Source organism: Tachyglossus aculeatus, chromosome 10 (assembly GCF_015852505.1).
Source record: "Tachyglossus aculeatus isolate mTacAcu1 chromosome 10, mTacAcu1.pri, whole genome shotgun sequence".
NCBI classification, from domain to species: Eukaryota; Metazoa; Chordata; class Mammalia; order Monotremata; family Tachyglossidae; genus Tachyglossus; species Tachyglossus aculeatus.
The window spans coordinates 35,885,656-35,897,686 of NC_052075.1; the positions used below are offsets into that span (position 1 = coordinate 35,885,656).

The following is a 12,031-nucleotide window of genomic DNA, read 5'->3' on the forward strand; positions in this document are numbered from 1 at the left end:
TCTCCTCCAGCTGCTTCCAAAACAAAGCCATGTTCAGTTGGTGTATTTAGGAGAAACATGTTGGTACATTGAACAGGGAGGTGTGAATGGGGAGGTCTAATTGCACTAATTGTAGATAGCATTTAATTTCTATGTCTACCTGGTGGGTGCATTGGGTTACTCTGCAAATACTCTGTACAGTTTTTTTTTATTATGTTCTAAATAGCCCAGAGATACCTTTATCTCATTCTAGTTCAAACATGCCACAGAGTTGTTGCCGTATTAGTCAAGAAGGGGCCGTGTTGCCAGTACCCGCCCAGTGGGTTAGAAACAGGAAAGAGAAGTTTTATGAAATGGCCAAGCCCATCTGCATCGCCGTGGAACCCAGGAACTGGATCGCGTTTCGGTTTCCGTGTCCAAACTCATCCCTCACTGGGCCTTTGTCTTGCGTTGTTTGTATTAGTGGTCCTTCGGCGTCCTTCTCTGGGAGCTGATGACTCGAGGCGCTCCCCCATATCCCGACGTGAACACTTTCGATATAACGGTCTACCTGCTGCAAGGAAGGAGGCTGCTGCAGCCAGAATACTGCCCAGACCCACTGTGAGTACCAATAATCCCCAAAATTCTCCGCCGCGTGAAGCACCTCCACGGAATCCCCTTCACCGTGTTTAGTGCAGTGCCTGGCACAAGTACTGAACCGGCCTCTTGTGGGTGTTCTGGGGGGGAGAGCGTGTGGATTAGTGGTTAGAGCACGGGCCCAGGAATCAGAAAGACCCAGGTTCTAATCCCAGCTCCGTCACATTCATTCAGTCGTTCATTCAGTTGTATTTATTGAGCGCTTACTGTGTGCAGAGCACTGTACTAAGTACTTGGAAGAGTACAGTACAACAATAAACAGACACGTTCTCTGCCCAAAATGAGCTTACAGTCACAGGTCTGCTGTGTGACCTTGAGTATGTCACTTTATTTCTCTGTGCCTCGATTACCTCATCTGTAAAATTGGGATTAAGAGTGTGAGCCCCACATGGGACAGGGACTGTGTCCAACCTGATCAACTTGTATCTATCCCAGAGCTTAGAACAGTGCTGGGCACATATTAAGCTCTTAACAAGTTCCATAATTATTATTATTATTATTATCGTTATTATTATTATTATCACTCTCTCTGACGCAGGTTTGAAGTCATGCTAAAATGCTGGCATCCCAACGCTGAAATGCGCCCGTCCTTCTCGGAACTGGTTTCAAAGATAGCGGTCATCTTCTCCACTTTCATCGGCGAGCACTACGTCCACGTGAATGCCACCTACGTCAACGTCAAGTGCGTGGCACCCTACCCATCCCTCCTGTCCTCTCAGGACGCCCCAGACAGGGTCGTGGACACATGACGATGTCCCCCTTGCCTTGTTTGGCCAGAGACACCCCTGTGGTGGTTCCCAAAAGTCAACGTTCTTGTCCACTGTCTGTTTTTGAGGTCTGTATTTTTTATTTTTTGTGGGGAAAACCCCGCTTCCCCAAACCGCCCACCCGTGGGGGTTGTTTACTGCCTACATTGCACTAGGGTAAGGATTGGATGATAGGTTATCGAAAGCAAGAAATTCAGCTTTTCCAGGATCCATTCCTACGGGCCCAGCCGTGGCCTTGGTTCAACGATGCTGGCCCCACATCCACTCGGTTCTCCACGTATAGGGGCGGCAAGAGCCTGGAGGTTTGCTAGACCAGCAGTGGACGACGGTAGATCCCTGGCCGACACCATGCCTAGCCAAGGTCCGGGGATCGGGACACCCTCAGGTGGAAGCCTGAAGACCCGGGACTTTGCCCTGAGGGTCCCGCCAAAGTCTGAACTGCCACTGGGCAGGTGGAGACCATGTTTCGAACTCAAAATGTCCACGTGGGGTCATGGAGGCTCCAACGCCGTTCATCATTAATCTTAATTACCGCGTCCATTAAGCTGAAAGGGAGCTCTTCCACAGTTACCCGGTCCAGGGATAAAATCATAAATAACGTGGTCAGTGCTGCCTATGAGCATGACACAGGATGAATGCCTTTTTTAAGTAAACATGAGTACTTGCCTGTTGAACCCAGAGGACTCTAAATGATCTCCGTATGGAAAGTATTCAGCATGGCGCATTGTCGTCATCTGGAAATCAACCGTCCGATAAGCAATGCTCGTTCGAGCTCCGATTTCACAGGGGCGGTCGGATCGGGGGTTCCCGGAGAACCTTATAAAACGAGGCTGACTATTCTCCGGAAAGAAAATCGGGGCATGCGGTTTGTAAATATTTCTGAGACGGGCAGAGAAACCCATTTGAGAAAACATTAGTAGCCGAGGCTTCTGGCCTTTTAGGATGGAGTACTGTAGCTTTAGAGAGGACAAGTGTGGGGTGTTGTTCCTGGGGAATATTCTGTGCTGACTACTGTAAAGCGCATGTGGTGTAGGTTATTATCACAGGTTTTGTGGGGGTCGACGCTTAAAGTTTTATATTTTTATAAAAAAAATGTTTATTTTTAATGACGTATAATTGTTGGGCCACAAAATACTGCACTGTGAACATTTCCGAAAGGGTCTGTCGGACTCGGATTTATGATTTGGGATTTCAGAACCGCTGTTGATTGTGATACAGCGGCTAATACCCTCTCGCCCCTCCACTGGTTGCCCCTGGCTTGAACCCAAGGATTAACTCCGTGAGCAATGCTGAGGGGATGTTACCCTGAAGCTGATTTTGAGAAAGACTGACTGTTCTCAGGAGACAGGATTAAAACGGGAGGCTTTCTGATGAGTGTGGGGCACGTCTACAGGTACATCTGCAGTGTGCCATGAAGATATTTCCCAGGAGGTCCCCATTGCCGGTAGAGAGCAATGCCCAGGCTAGTGCGTGTCGGCAGACTGTGAAATGACAAGAAGCTCTGCTTCCGGAAATATCCCTCTTGGACTCGAAAAACAAAGAGTTTGTGGAACCAAACTTGTCATCAAAGACTTTCCTCCTGTGCATATCTGTGTGAGAAAGCTGCGATGTGAACACCATCTTATTTATGAACTCTTCCCTAATAAACTTAACGCCGTGTCTAGGACACCTCTTAAGAGTATGTGATTCTTGCCAGAATTAAATGCTTGTCTATGTCTATACCTGCAAATGAGCTGAATGGTACTCTGAATGTGTAGATTTGTTGGTCGGATATAATCATAAATTCCAAATAAAAGTGGTGGAATATCGTTCTTACTGACATGTTTATTGTGGGGCAACTATTCATTCCTTACTTTACCAGCAAATCCGGCCTCTCCTCATAATAGTAATTATGGTATTTGTTCAGCACTTGTTATATGCCAAATACTGTACTAAGCACTGGGGTTAATCAGATTAGATGCAGTCCCTGTCCCACATGAGGTTTTCCATCTATGGGGGAGGGAGAACAGATATTGAATCTCCATTTTAAAAGCAAGGAAAATGAGGTCCAAAGAAGTTAAGTGTCTTTCCCAAGGTCACACAGTGGGTATTCCAGAATTAGAGCCGGAATTAAAACCCCAGTTCCTCTGACTTGCGGCCTGTGTTTTTTCCATTAGGCCACACTGTTTCATCTCATCATTCAGTCAGTTGTCTTTATTGAGCCTTTATTGTGTGCAGAGCATTGTACTAAGCGCTTGTGAGAGTGCAGTTTAATAGGGTTTGTAGACATGATTCTTCCCTCAAGGATCTTTAAAGTCTAGTGGAATCAATCAATCAATCAATCAATCGTATTTATTGAGCGCTTACTATGTGCAGAGCACTGTACTAAGCGCTTGGGAAGTACAAATTGGCATCACATAGAGACAGTCCCTACCCAACAGTGGGCTCACAGTCTAAAAGGGGGAGACAGAGAACAGAACCAAACATACCAACAAAATAAAATAAGTAGGATAGAAATGTACAAGTAAAATAAATAAATAAATAAATAAATAGAGTAATAAATATGTACAACCATATATACATATATACAGGTGCTGTGGGGAAGGGAAGGAGGTAAGACGGGGGGATGGAGAGGGGGACGAGGGGGAGAGGAAAGAAGGGGCTCAGTCTGGGAAGGCCTTCTGGAGGAGGTGAGCTCTCAGCAGGGCCTTGAAGGGAGGAAGAGAGCTAGCTTGGCGGATGGGCAGAGGGAGGGCATTCCAGGCCCGGGGGATGACGTGGGCCGGGGGTCGATGGCGGGACAGGCGAGAGCGAGGTACAGTGAGGAGATTAGTGGTGGAGGAGCGGAGGGTGCGGGCTGGGCAGTAGAAGGAGAGAAGGGAGGTGAGGTAGGAGGGGGCGAGGTGATGGACAGCCTTGAAGCCCAGGGTGAGGAGTTTCTGCCTGATGTGCAGATTGATCGGTAGCCATTGGAGGTTTTTGAGGAGGGGAGTGATATGTCCAGAGCGTTTCTGGACAAAGATAATCCGGGCAGCAGCATGAAGTATGGATTGAAGTGGAGAGAGACACGAGGATGGGAGATCAGAGAGAAGGCTAGTGCAGTAGTCCAGACGGGATAGGATGAGAGCTTGAATGAGCAGGGTAGCAGTTTGGATGGAGAGGAAAGGGCGGATCTTGGCAATGTTGCGGAGCTGAGACCGGCAGGTTTTGGTGACGGCTTGGATGTGAGGGGTGAACGAGAGAGCGGAGTCGAGGATGACACCAAGGTTGCGGGCTTGTGAGACGGGAAGGATGGTAGTGCCGTCAACAGAGATGGGAAAGTCAGGGAGAGGACAAGGTTTGGGAGGGAAGACAAGGAGCTCAGTCTTCGACATGTTGAGCTTTAGGTGGCGGGCGGACATCCAGATGGAGATGTCCTGAAGGCAGGAGGAGATGCGAGCCTGGAGGGAGGGGGAGAGAGCAGGGGCAGAGATGTAGATCTGGGTGTCATCAGCGTAGAGATGATAGTTGAAGAGCACAGAATCTGGCACAGCATCCAAGTGTGGGTTAGAGGGGTCCAGTGTACTGCCCCTTTTAATCTTCTTCCTTCCCCCTTGCCGGGAGGCGTGAGATCATTATTGGAAGCAGGAATTGAAATCCCAATGTTTCCACTGAGTTTTCCCCATCCCTGAGGAGCCAGGTTAAACTGATCCTGCCTTCATTTCAATCCTCCCTCAGCCCCTTTCAGTCTTCTGAGAAGCAGCATGGTGGAGTGAATAGAGCATGGGGCCTGGGAGCCAGAAGGTCATAAATTCTAATCCTGACCTCGCCACTTTGCTGCGTGGCCTTGGGCAAGTCACTTCACTTCTCTGGGCCTCAGTTAACTCATCTGTAAAATGGGGATTGAGACTGTGAGCCCCAGGTGAGACAAGGGACTCTGTCCAACCCAATTGGCTTGTATCCACCCCAGCGCTTAGTACAGTGTGTGGCACATAGTAAGCGCTTAACAAATACCATAATTATTATTACTCTTTGCTGCCCTGGATCTTCCCTTCCTTTCTGTTAATGGGGCTGGCTGTCCGATGCCTCTCTTGATGGTCTGTTTCTGATTTTGTCCTTTAAAAGTCATTATTAAAAGCACCCCTTCCAACTTTCCTAACAGACCAAAGGCAGAGGCAGGAGGGATTAACGCCTGGTCTGTTACTGGTCTGGGAGAGGGGTTATTGGGGAATGATAAAGTAAAGGTTGAGATGCCCGTGATGAGAGAGGCTTACCGTTTCCATGGGGACCAGCTCCCCAAGGATTATTATTAATAATAATAATCATTATTGTTATTGTTGAATTTGTTAAGTGCTTACTATGCCTCAAGCACTGTTCTAAGTGCTGGAATATATACAGATTAATCAGGGTGGACACAGTTCCTGTCCCATATGGGGCTCGCGGTTGAAACAGGAGGGAAAACTTTAAGGTTGAGGAAATTGAGACTGAGAAAAGGGACTTACCTCAGATCACAGAGCAGGCAACTGGCAAAGCTAGGATTAGAACCCAGGTCCTTGCTCTTTCCACTAGGCCACACTGCTTCATCCTGGTGTGCAAAGTGCTCCCTTCTAGACTGTGAGCCCCCCTTCTAGACTGTGAGCCCACTGTTGGGTAGGGACTGTCTCTATATGTTGCCAACTTGTACTTCCCAAGCGCTTAGTACAGTGCTCTGCACACAGTAAGCGCTCAATAAATACAATTGATTGATTGATTGATTAGTAGGGTTCCCTCAAGACCTTGCAGAGTGCGACTTACTGGTGTCGGTTGGAAATTGAAGACAAAAGCCCAGGGGGATATAGATGAAACTGAGCGCCTATAAGTTAACCCGTGGCTTCGCTTCACCATAGCGACCAAACACACACAGTGACAAACATGACAACTTTTATGTTGCAAGAGACTCATATTAAAAGATCATGCCAAATACATTCGTTCATCTATTCAATCCTATTTATTAAGCGCTTACTGTGTACAAAGCACTGTACTAAGCACTTGGGAGAGTACAATATAACAATGAGCAGACACATTCCCTGCCCACAATGAACTACAGTCTAGAAGATGAGTTTGTCACATACAAGCATGGACTAAGCCTGCACAGTACACTGAGGGCTGGAGAGGCAATGACCAGTATCACTCTGTTCTTATGAATCATGGATAATTAAATTTAACACCCAGGCTGGACAATCTTTGGCCGGGCTAGAGAGGGGGTTCTGTGAGTGGGGCGTTCTGCTTGGCCCTGGGGTCAGCCAGGGGACCCAAGTAGTCATTCGTTCAATCCATTCAATCGTATTTATTGAGTGCTTACTGTGTGCGGAACACTGTACTAAGCGCTTGGGAGAGTACAATATAAAACTAAATAGAAACATTCCCAGCCCACGACGATCTTACAGTCTAGACGGGGAGACAGACATGAATATAAATAATGCACAATGCCATGTACATTCCAGAGAGCTTCAAGAGCTTCAGTCTCCCGGTTCTGAATGTTTTTCTTTTTTTATAAGCTGGGTAATGAACTCTGTTCACATAGCGATCTGTGGCAGTTGTTTAACCCGGAGAGAGGGAACTAACTGCTCTAGGCCATTACCAAAAACCACAGGCAACACTTGCAAATGGGGAACGGGGAGGAGTTGTTGCATGTCCTGCCTAACAAGGGACAGTTCAGAGAACTCCTTAGGCTCCCAGAAAGCCATAACCACACTGAGGTTTTTCTCTCCCTTCCCTTCAGCCCTCTTTTTTTTTTCATAGTATTTGTTAAGGGCTTATGATGTGCCAGGCACTGTACTAAGTGCTGATGTAGATACAAGCTCATCGGATTAGACACAGCTCATGTCTCACAAGAGGCTCACAGTATTAATCCCCATTTTATGGTTGAGGTTGCTGAGGCACAGTGAAGTGACTTACCCAAGGTCACAAAACGGAAAAGTTTGGCAGAACTGGGATTAGAACCCAGGTCCCTCTGACTCCCAGGAGCATACTCTATCCACTAGACCACACTGCTGTTTCCCTCTCTGTTGAGCCTGAGATAGCCAGTAAAATGTCAAACATACCATTACTGTCACCATCACCAATATCGTCATCTCCCCCATCATTAACACCGTCATCATCACCATCACAAGGATGGATTAGGATGGGCCCAGTATGTACCAAGAGAAAATATGACAATGAATAGATGGGGAGCCCATCCCCCGGAACTCACAGTCGAAAGTCAGGGCGGGTGGGTAAATGTGCATGGAAAAAAGTCTAACTCAAAACCCAGCAAAGTCCACAGGCACCCAGTAACAAACAATTCTGGGAAGAATCCTGAGAAGCAGCACGGCCTAGTAGAAAGAGCATGGGCTTGGGAGTCTAAGGCTATGGGTTCTAATCCCTGCTCTGCCAATTGCTTGCTCTGTGATTTTGAGAATGTCATTTAACATCTCTGTGCCTCGGGTCTCCTGTTCTCCCTCCTACCTAGACTGTGAGTCCCATGCGGGACAGGATCTGTGCCCAACCTAATTGATTTGTACCCACCCCAGCACTTAGCACAGTGTTTGATGCATAGTAAGTGCTTAACAAATAACATAAGAAAAAAATAGGATGTGTCAGGAATGCTTCCAACAGTGAAACACATTTCGAGAGCAATTGCCTGCCTGGGGCTTCAAGGCAACCACTGTATACTCACATTCTACCCCTGATGGAGATCTCAAGGCAGTTGGCTTGTCCTTTCTCTGTGACTGAGGAGGGCCCAGTTGATACCTCTCCTGGCAAGTGGGATAGGGTGAAGGGAGCAGCTCTCAAATCCCACAACCCAGAAAGAATGGTGTCAGGGAGCTTCCATCCCCAATTACCCCATCTCCCTACTCTATCCTTCCTGGCCCTCTTCCTAACAACAATCATAATAATTGTGGCATTTGTTAAGTGCATTCACTATGTGCCAGACTCTCTACTAACTCTAAGGTAAGTAATCAATCAATCTTACTTATAAAGCACTTGCTGTGAGCAGAGCACTGTACTATGCGCTTGGGAGAATACAAAATGACAAGAGTTGGTTTACACATTCCCTGCCCAGAACGAGCTTACGGTCTAGAGGGTTAGACAGGCTTTAATATACATAAATAAATTACGAATATGTAGACAAGTGCTTTGGGGCTGAGGGTGAAGTGAATAAAGGGAGCACATCGGCATGATACAGAAGGAAGTGGGAGAAGTGGAAATGAGGGTCTAGTCAAGGAAGGCCTCTTGGAGAAGTGCCTTCAATAAGGCTTTGAAGGATAATGGTCTAAGGGAGATGGAGAACAGGTATTTAATCTCCATTTGATAGGAAACTGAGTCCCAGAGAAGTTAAGTGATTGTCCAAGGTCCTACTGCAGGCAAGTGGCAGTGCTAGTATTAAAACCCAGATTCCTCTGACTCTCAGGCCAGTGCTGTACCACCCTGCTTCTCCAGCTTCTTCCTGTAACTTCCCTGTATGCACGTGTCTTGAATTTGAAAAAGAGTGGGAGGTTCATTGTCCACCCAAGGACATATTCAAAACTTTAGTTAGCTGAGCAAAATGGAGCTTGGCTGTTTATTTCAGCCAGGTCTGAAACCAATTTTGTTCTGCCTGAGGTGTTTTGGATCATCTACGAGCCTTAGTTGAGATAACTGCTCAGGTCAAAAAATACATACCAAGAAAATTATCTTTCTTTCAAAACTGACATGAGAAAAGCCGACATGACCCAGCTAAATGACGGAATATAAGAGTGTGTGTGAATGGGTTTCACTGCATTCATCTTCTTTCCTGTTTCCACTGTGTGCCAAGAACTGTACTAAGCACTTGGGAGGATACAATACAATAGAGTTGGTAGACACAGTCTCTACCCACAAGGAGTTTACAGTCAAACGGGGGAGGCAGACATTAAAATAAATTGCAGGTAGGGGAGGTGGCAGAGAAAGGATCAGTGCTGTGGGGCCGAATGAGGAGTGAAAATGAAGCGCTTAACGGGTACAGATCCATGTGCATTGGTGTTGCAGAAGGGAGGGTGAGGAGGCGAAATGAGGGCTTAGTCGGGAAAGGCCTCTAGGAGGATGTGTGATTTTAGTAGGGCTTTGAAGGTGGGGAGAGTAGTAATCTGTCGGGTATGGTGGGGAGGGAGGTCCAGACTAGAGGAAGGACATGGGCACGAGGTCAGCGGCAAACAGACGAGATCATGGTACAGTGAGTTGGTTGGCATGAGAGGAATGAAGTGAGTGGGCTGGGTCAGAGTAGATCAGTGAAGTAAGGAAGGATGGGGAGAGCTGACTGAATGCCTTAAAGCCCAGGGTGAAAAGTCTTTGATGCAGAGGTGGATAGGCAACCACTGGAGGTTCTTGAGGAGAGAGGAAACATGGACAGAACTTTTTTAGAAAAATGATCCGTGCAGCAGGGTGAAGTATAGAGTGCAGTGGGGTGATACAGGAGGCAGGGAAGTCAGGGAAGAGGCAGATATGGTAGTCGAGGTGGTATAGGATATGTTCTTGGATCAACACGGTAGCAGTTTGGATGCCGAGGAAGTGGGGATCCTAACAACACTGTGATGGTAGAACAGATAGCACCCAACTTGGAGATTTCATCTCTATGTAGCTCACTTGACACATCGTGTCCAGGGCCAGTATCGGCAAATGCATATTAACTACTATGTAGGAGGAGAGCCCAGATCTTTGCTTTGCCTTTTAATCCAAAGTTTGTAACTTGAAACCACTCTTTTGTCCCTGCTCCATTCACACACTGGGGTCACTCGAAAATGTTGGGGGCGAGCACTTCTTCAGATATCCTGCCCAGAAAAAAAAGCTGGCATTTCAAAGTCCTAGTCTAGTTTTCCCTTTCCCCCTTGCCTCTTTTCTCCTGTCTTGTCATTAAATGCTCATGTATCAAAAACCTTCAGTCATAAACCTGTGAAATATTTCAGTTGGAGAATTGAGGGTAATAAAATAGAGGACCGCACAAACTGTCCTTTGTTGTAAATTACAGCAGAGGTCCAGATTACGTCAGCCAAAGGTATTGATCACGTCCCTGAGAGGTTTATAACAGCTATTGACTTGCCATGTGCCCCAGGAGCAGAGAACTGGGAAAATTGCAGAAGCATATCTACACTAATGAAAAGCACATCATTAACAGAACCAAATATCCTATTAACCAACCATGCTGGCCATGGCCTCGGGGTAGTTAAAGAACAGAGACATTTGAGAAGATCCAGGATGGGAGGTGGATCGCTGTTCTTGAGGTAGTCTGATTGGCGAGTATTTTCATTTTCATTCTTCAAAGTGTTTGTCAGAGAAACCCAAGAGAGAATCAAGATAATCATTCATTGATTCAATCAAATTTATTGAGCGCTTACTGTGTGCAGAGTACTGTACTAAGTGCCTAGGAGAGGACAATATAACAATAAACAGACACATTCCCTGGTCTGTGCCACTCCAGGAAAGAGCCCGCATATGTTCCAGACAAGGATTGCTTGTCAAGGGCAAGGTCACACTATGAAGTGACTCAGTTGGAAGGTCTGACTCAATTAAAATGTGCCATTTCCGTGTGACCTCAGGAGAACAATGATAAAGATAATGAATACGGGTGCCAGCGTGCCTACGCTAAAGTGAATCTGTCGCTGTCTTACGAGGGCCAAGCGAACTCCAGTGTGGAGTCCTCCTGCTCATCCCATCTGAGGGCTATCAGAGCAGCAAAGGATTCTGAATCCGCCCTGCCAAGCCCGTCCTGTGTCTCCCTCCCGGGCCGGCAGCAGTCCCAAGCCCAGACAGCTACTAATCCCTGGACCTCCCCCCTGGAACGACAAAAATGCATCAAATCTTCCTTGGCTGAAAGAGATCAACTTTGAAAAATCCGTGGCATCCAAACATGTCCAAACGCCATTGCTCACTGACTCCACAAACCATGTGTCTTTCTCATTAAGGCTCTTTTGTGGCAGATAAGGGGTAGGAATGGTTCATAGATTGGATCGTATTAGGAGTCTTTTTTTTTAAGGGACCTGAATCTTTTAAATCACCATGTCCCACCTGCCTTCTCCAGCTGGGTGGAAATTTCCATGTCAGTTTATGGGCTCTCTGCCCTTGTTCCCTGGCCCTCTCCGCTCTCCCACCATCAGCAAGCAGGCCTATCTGGCTACACAGTGGCCCAGGATCCTTAATTTCTGGGACCCCAAATTGTATTTTCATTCTTCTTTTTGAATCTAACTTTTCATAAAAATCTTTTTCCTTCAAATATTTTTCATCGAGTTCTGTTGAACGTATGCCGCTTTGAAAGAAGACAGATTCCGTAACCTTTAGAGCACAAAAATGAAAAAGCACTTGGGGCTGCTTTTTGAATTTTGTCCCCAAAGGGCCCCAATTTTTTCCTGGCTTCAGGCCCAGAAACTTCTAATCTGAGCCTGATTCAAAAGTTTTGACAACAGTGAATTCCACTACATTTTTCTAAAATTTAAACCGGGCTAAAGTCTAATGGTGGTTTCCATTAAGGTTCTTCACTGTGGTGCTGAGCCCAAACATCATCATAGTCATCCTATACAGCAGTGTTTGTAAACACTGGAAGGCAGATTCAGGGTTTGGGTTCAATCTGGCTGGAGAGGCCGTGGGATAGATTGAATCTTGGGGTTTTCTGAGACAACTACTGAAGGTCCAGCCACTGTGAGACTGGAATTTCCCAGACA

General features: G+C 46.7%; 1 protein-coding gene across 2 annotated transcripts in view; it reads left to right on the forward strand.

Moving 5' to 3' along the window:
- The window catches only part of MET (MET proto-oncogene, receptor tyrosine kinase), a 152,315-nt gene extending 149,122 nt beyond the window's left edge, over positions 1-3,193 (forward strand). For both annotated transcript variants that reach the window (XM_038752346.1, XM_038752347.1), the window contains 2 exons: positions 443-579; positions 1,154-3,193. In XM_038752346.1, the coding sequence (XP_038608274.1) occupies positions 443-579; positions 1,154-1,364 (348 nt within the window). In that variant the 3' untranslated portion in view covers positions 1,365-3,193. The remainder of the gene's footprint in view (positions 1-442; positions 580-1,153) is intronic.
- Positions 3,194-12,031: the final 8,838 nt, after the last annotated feature.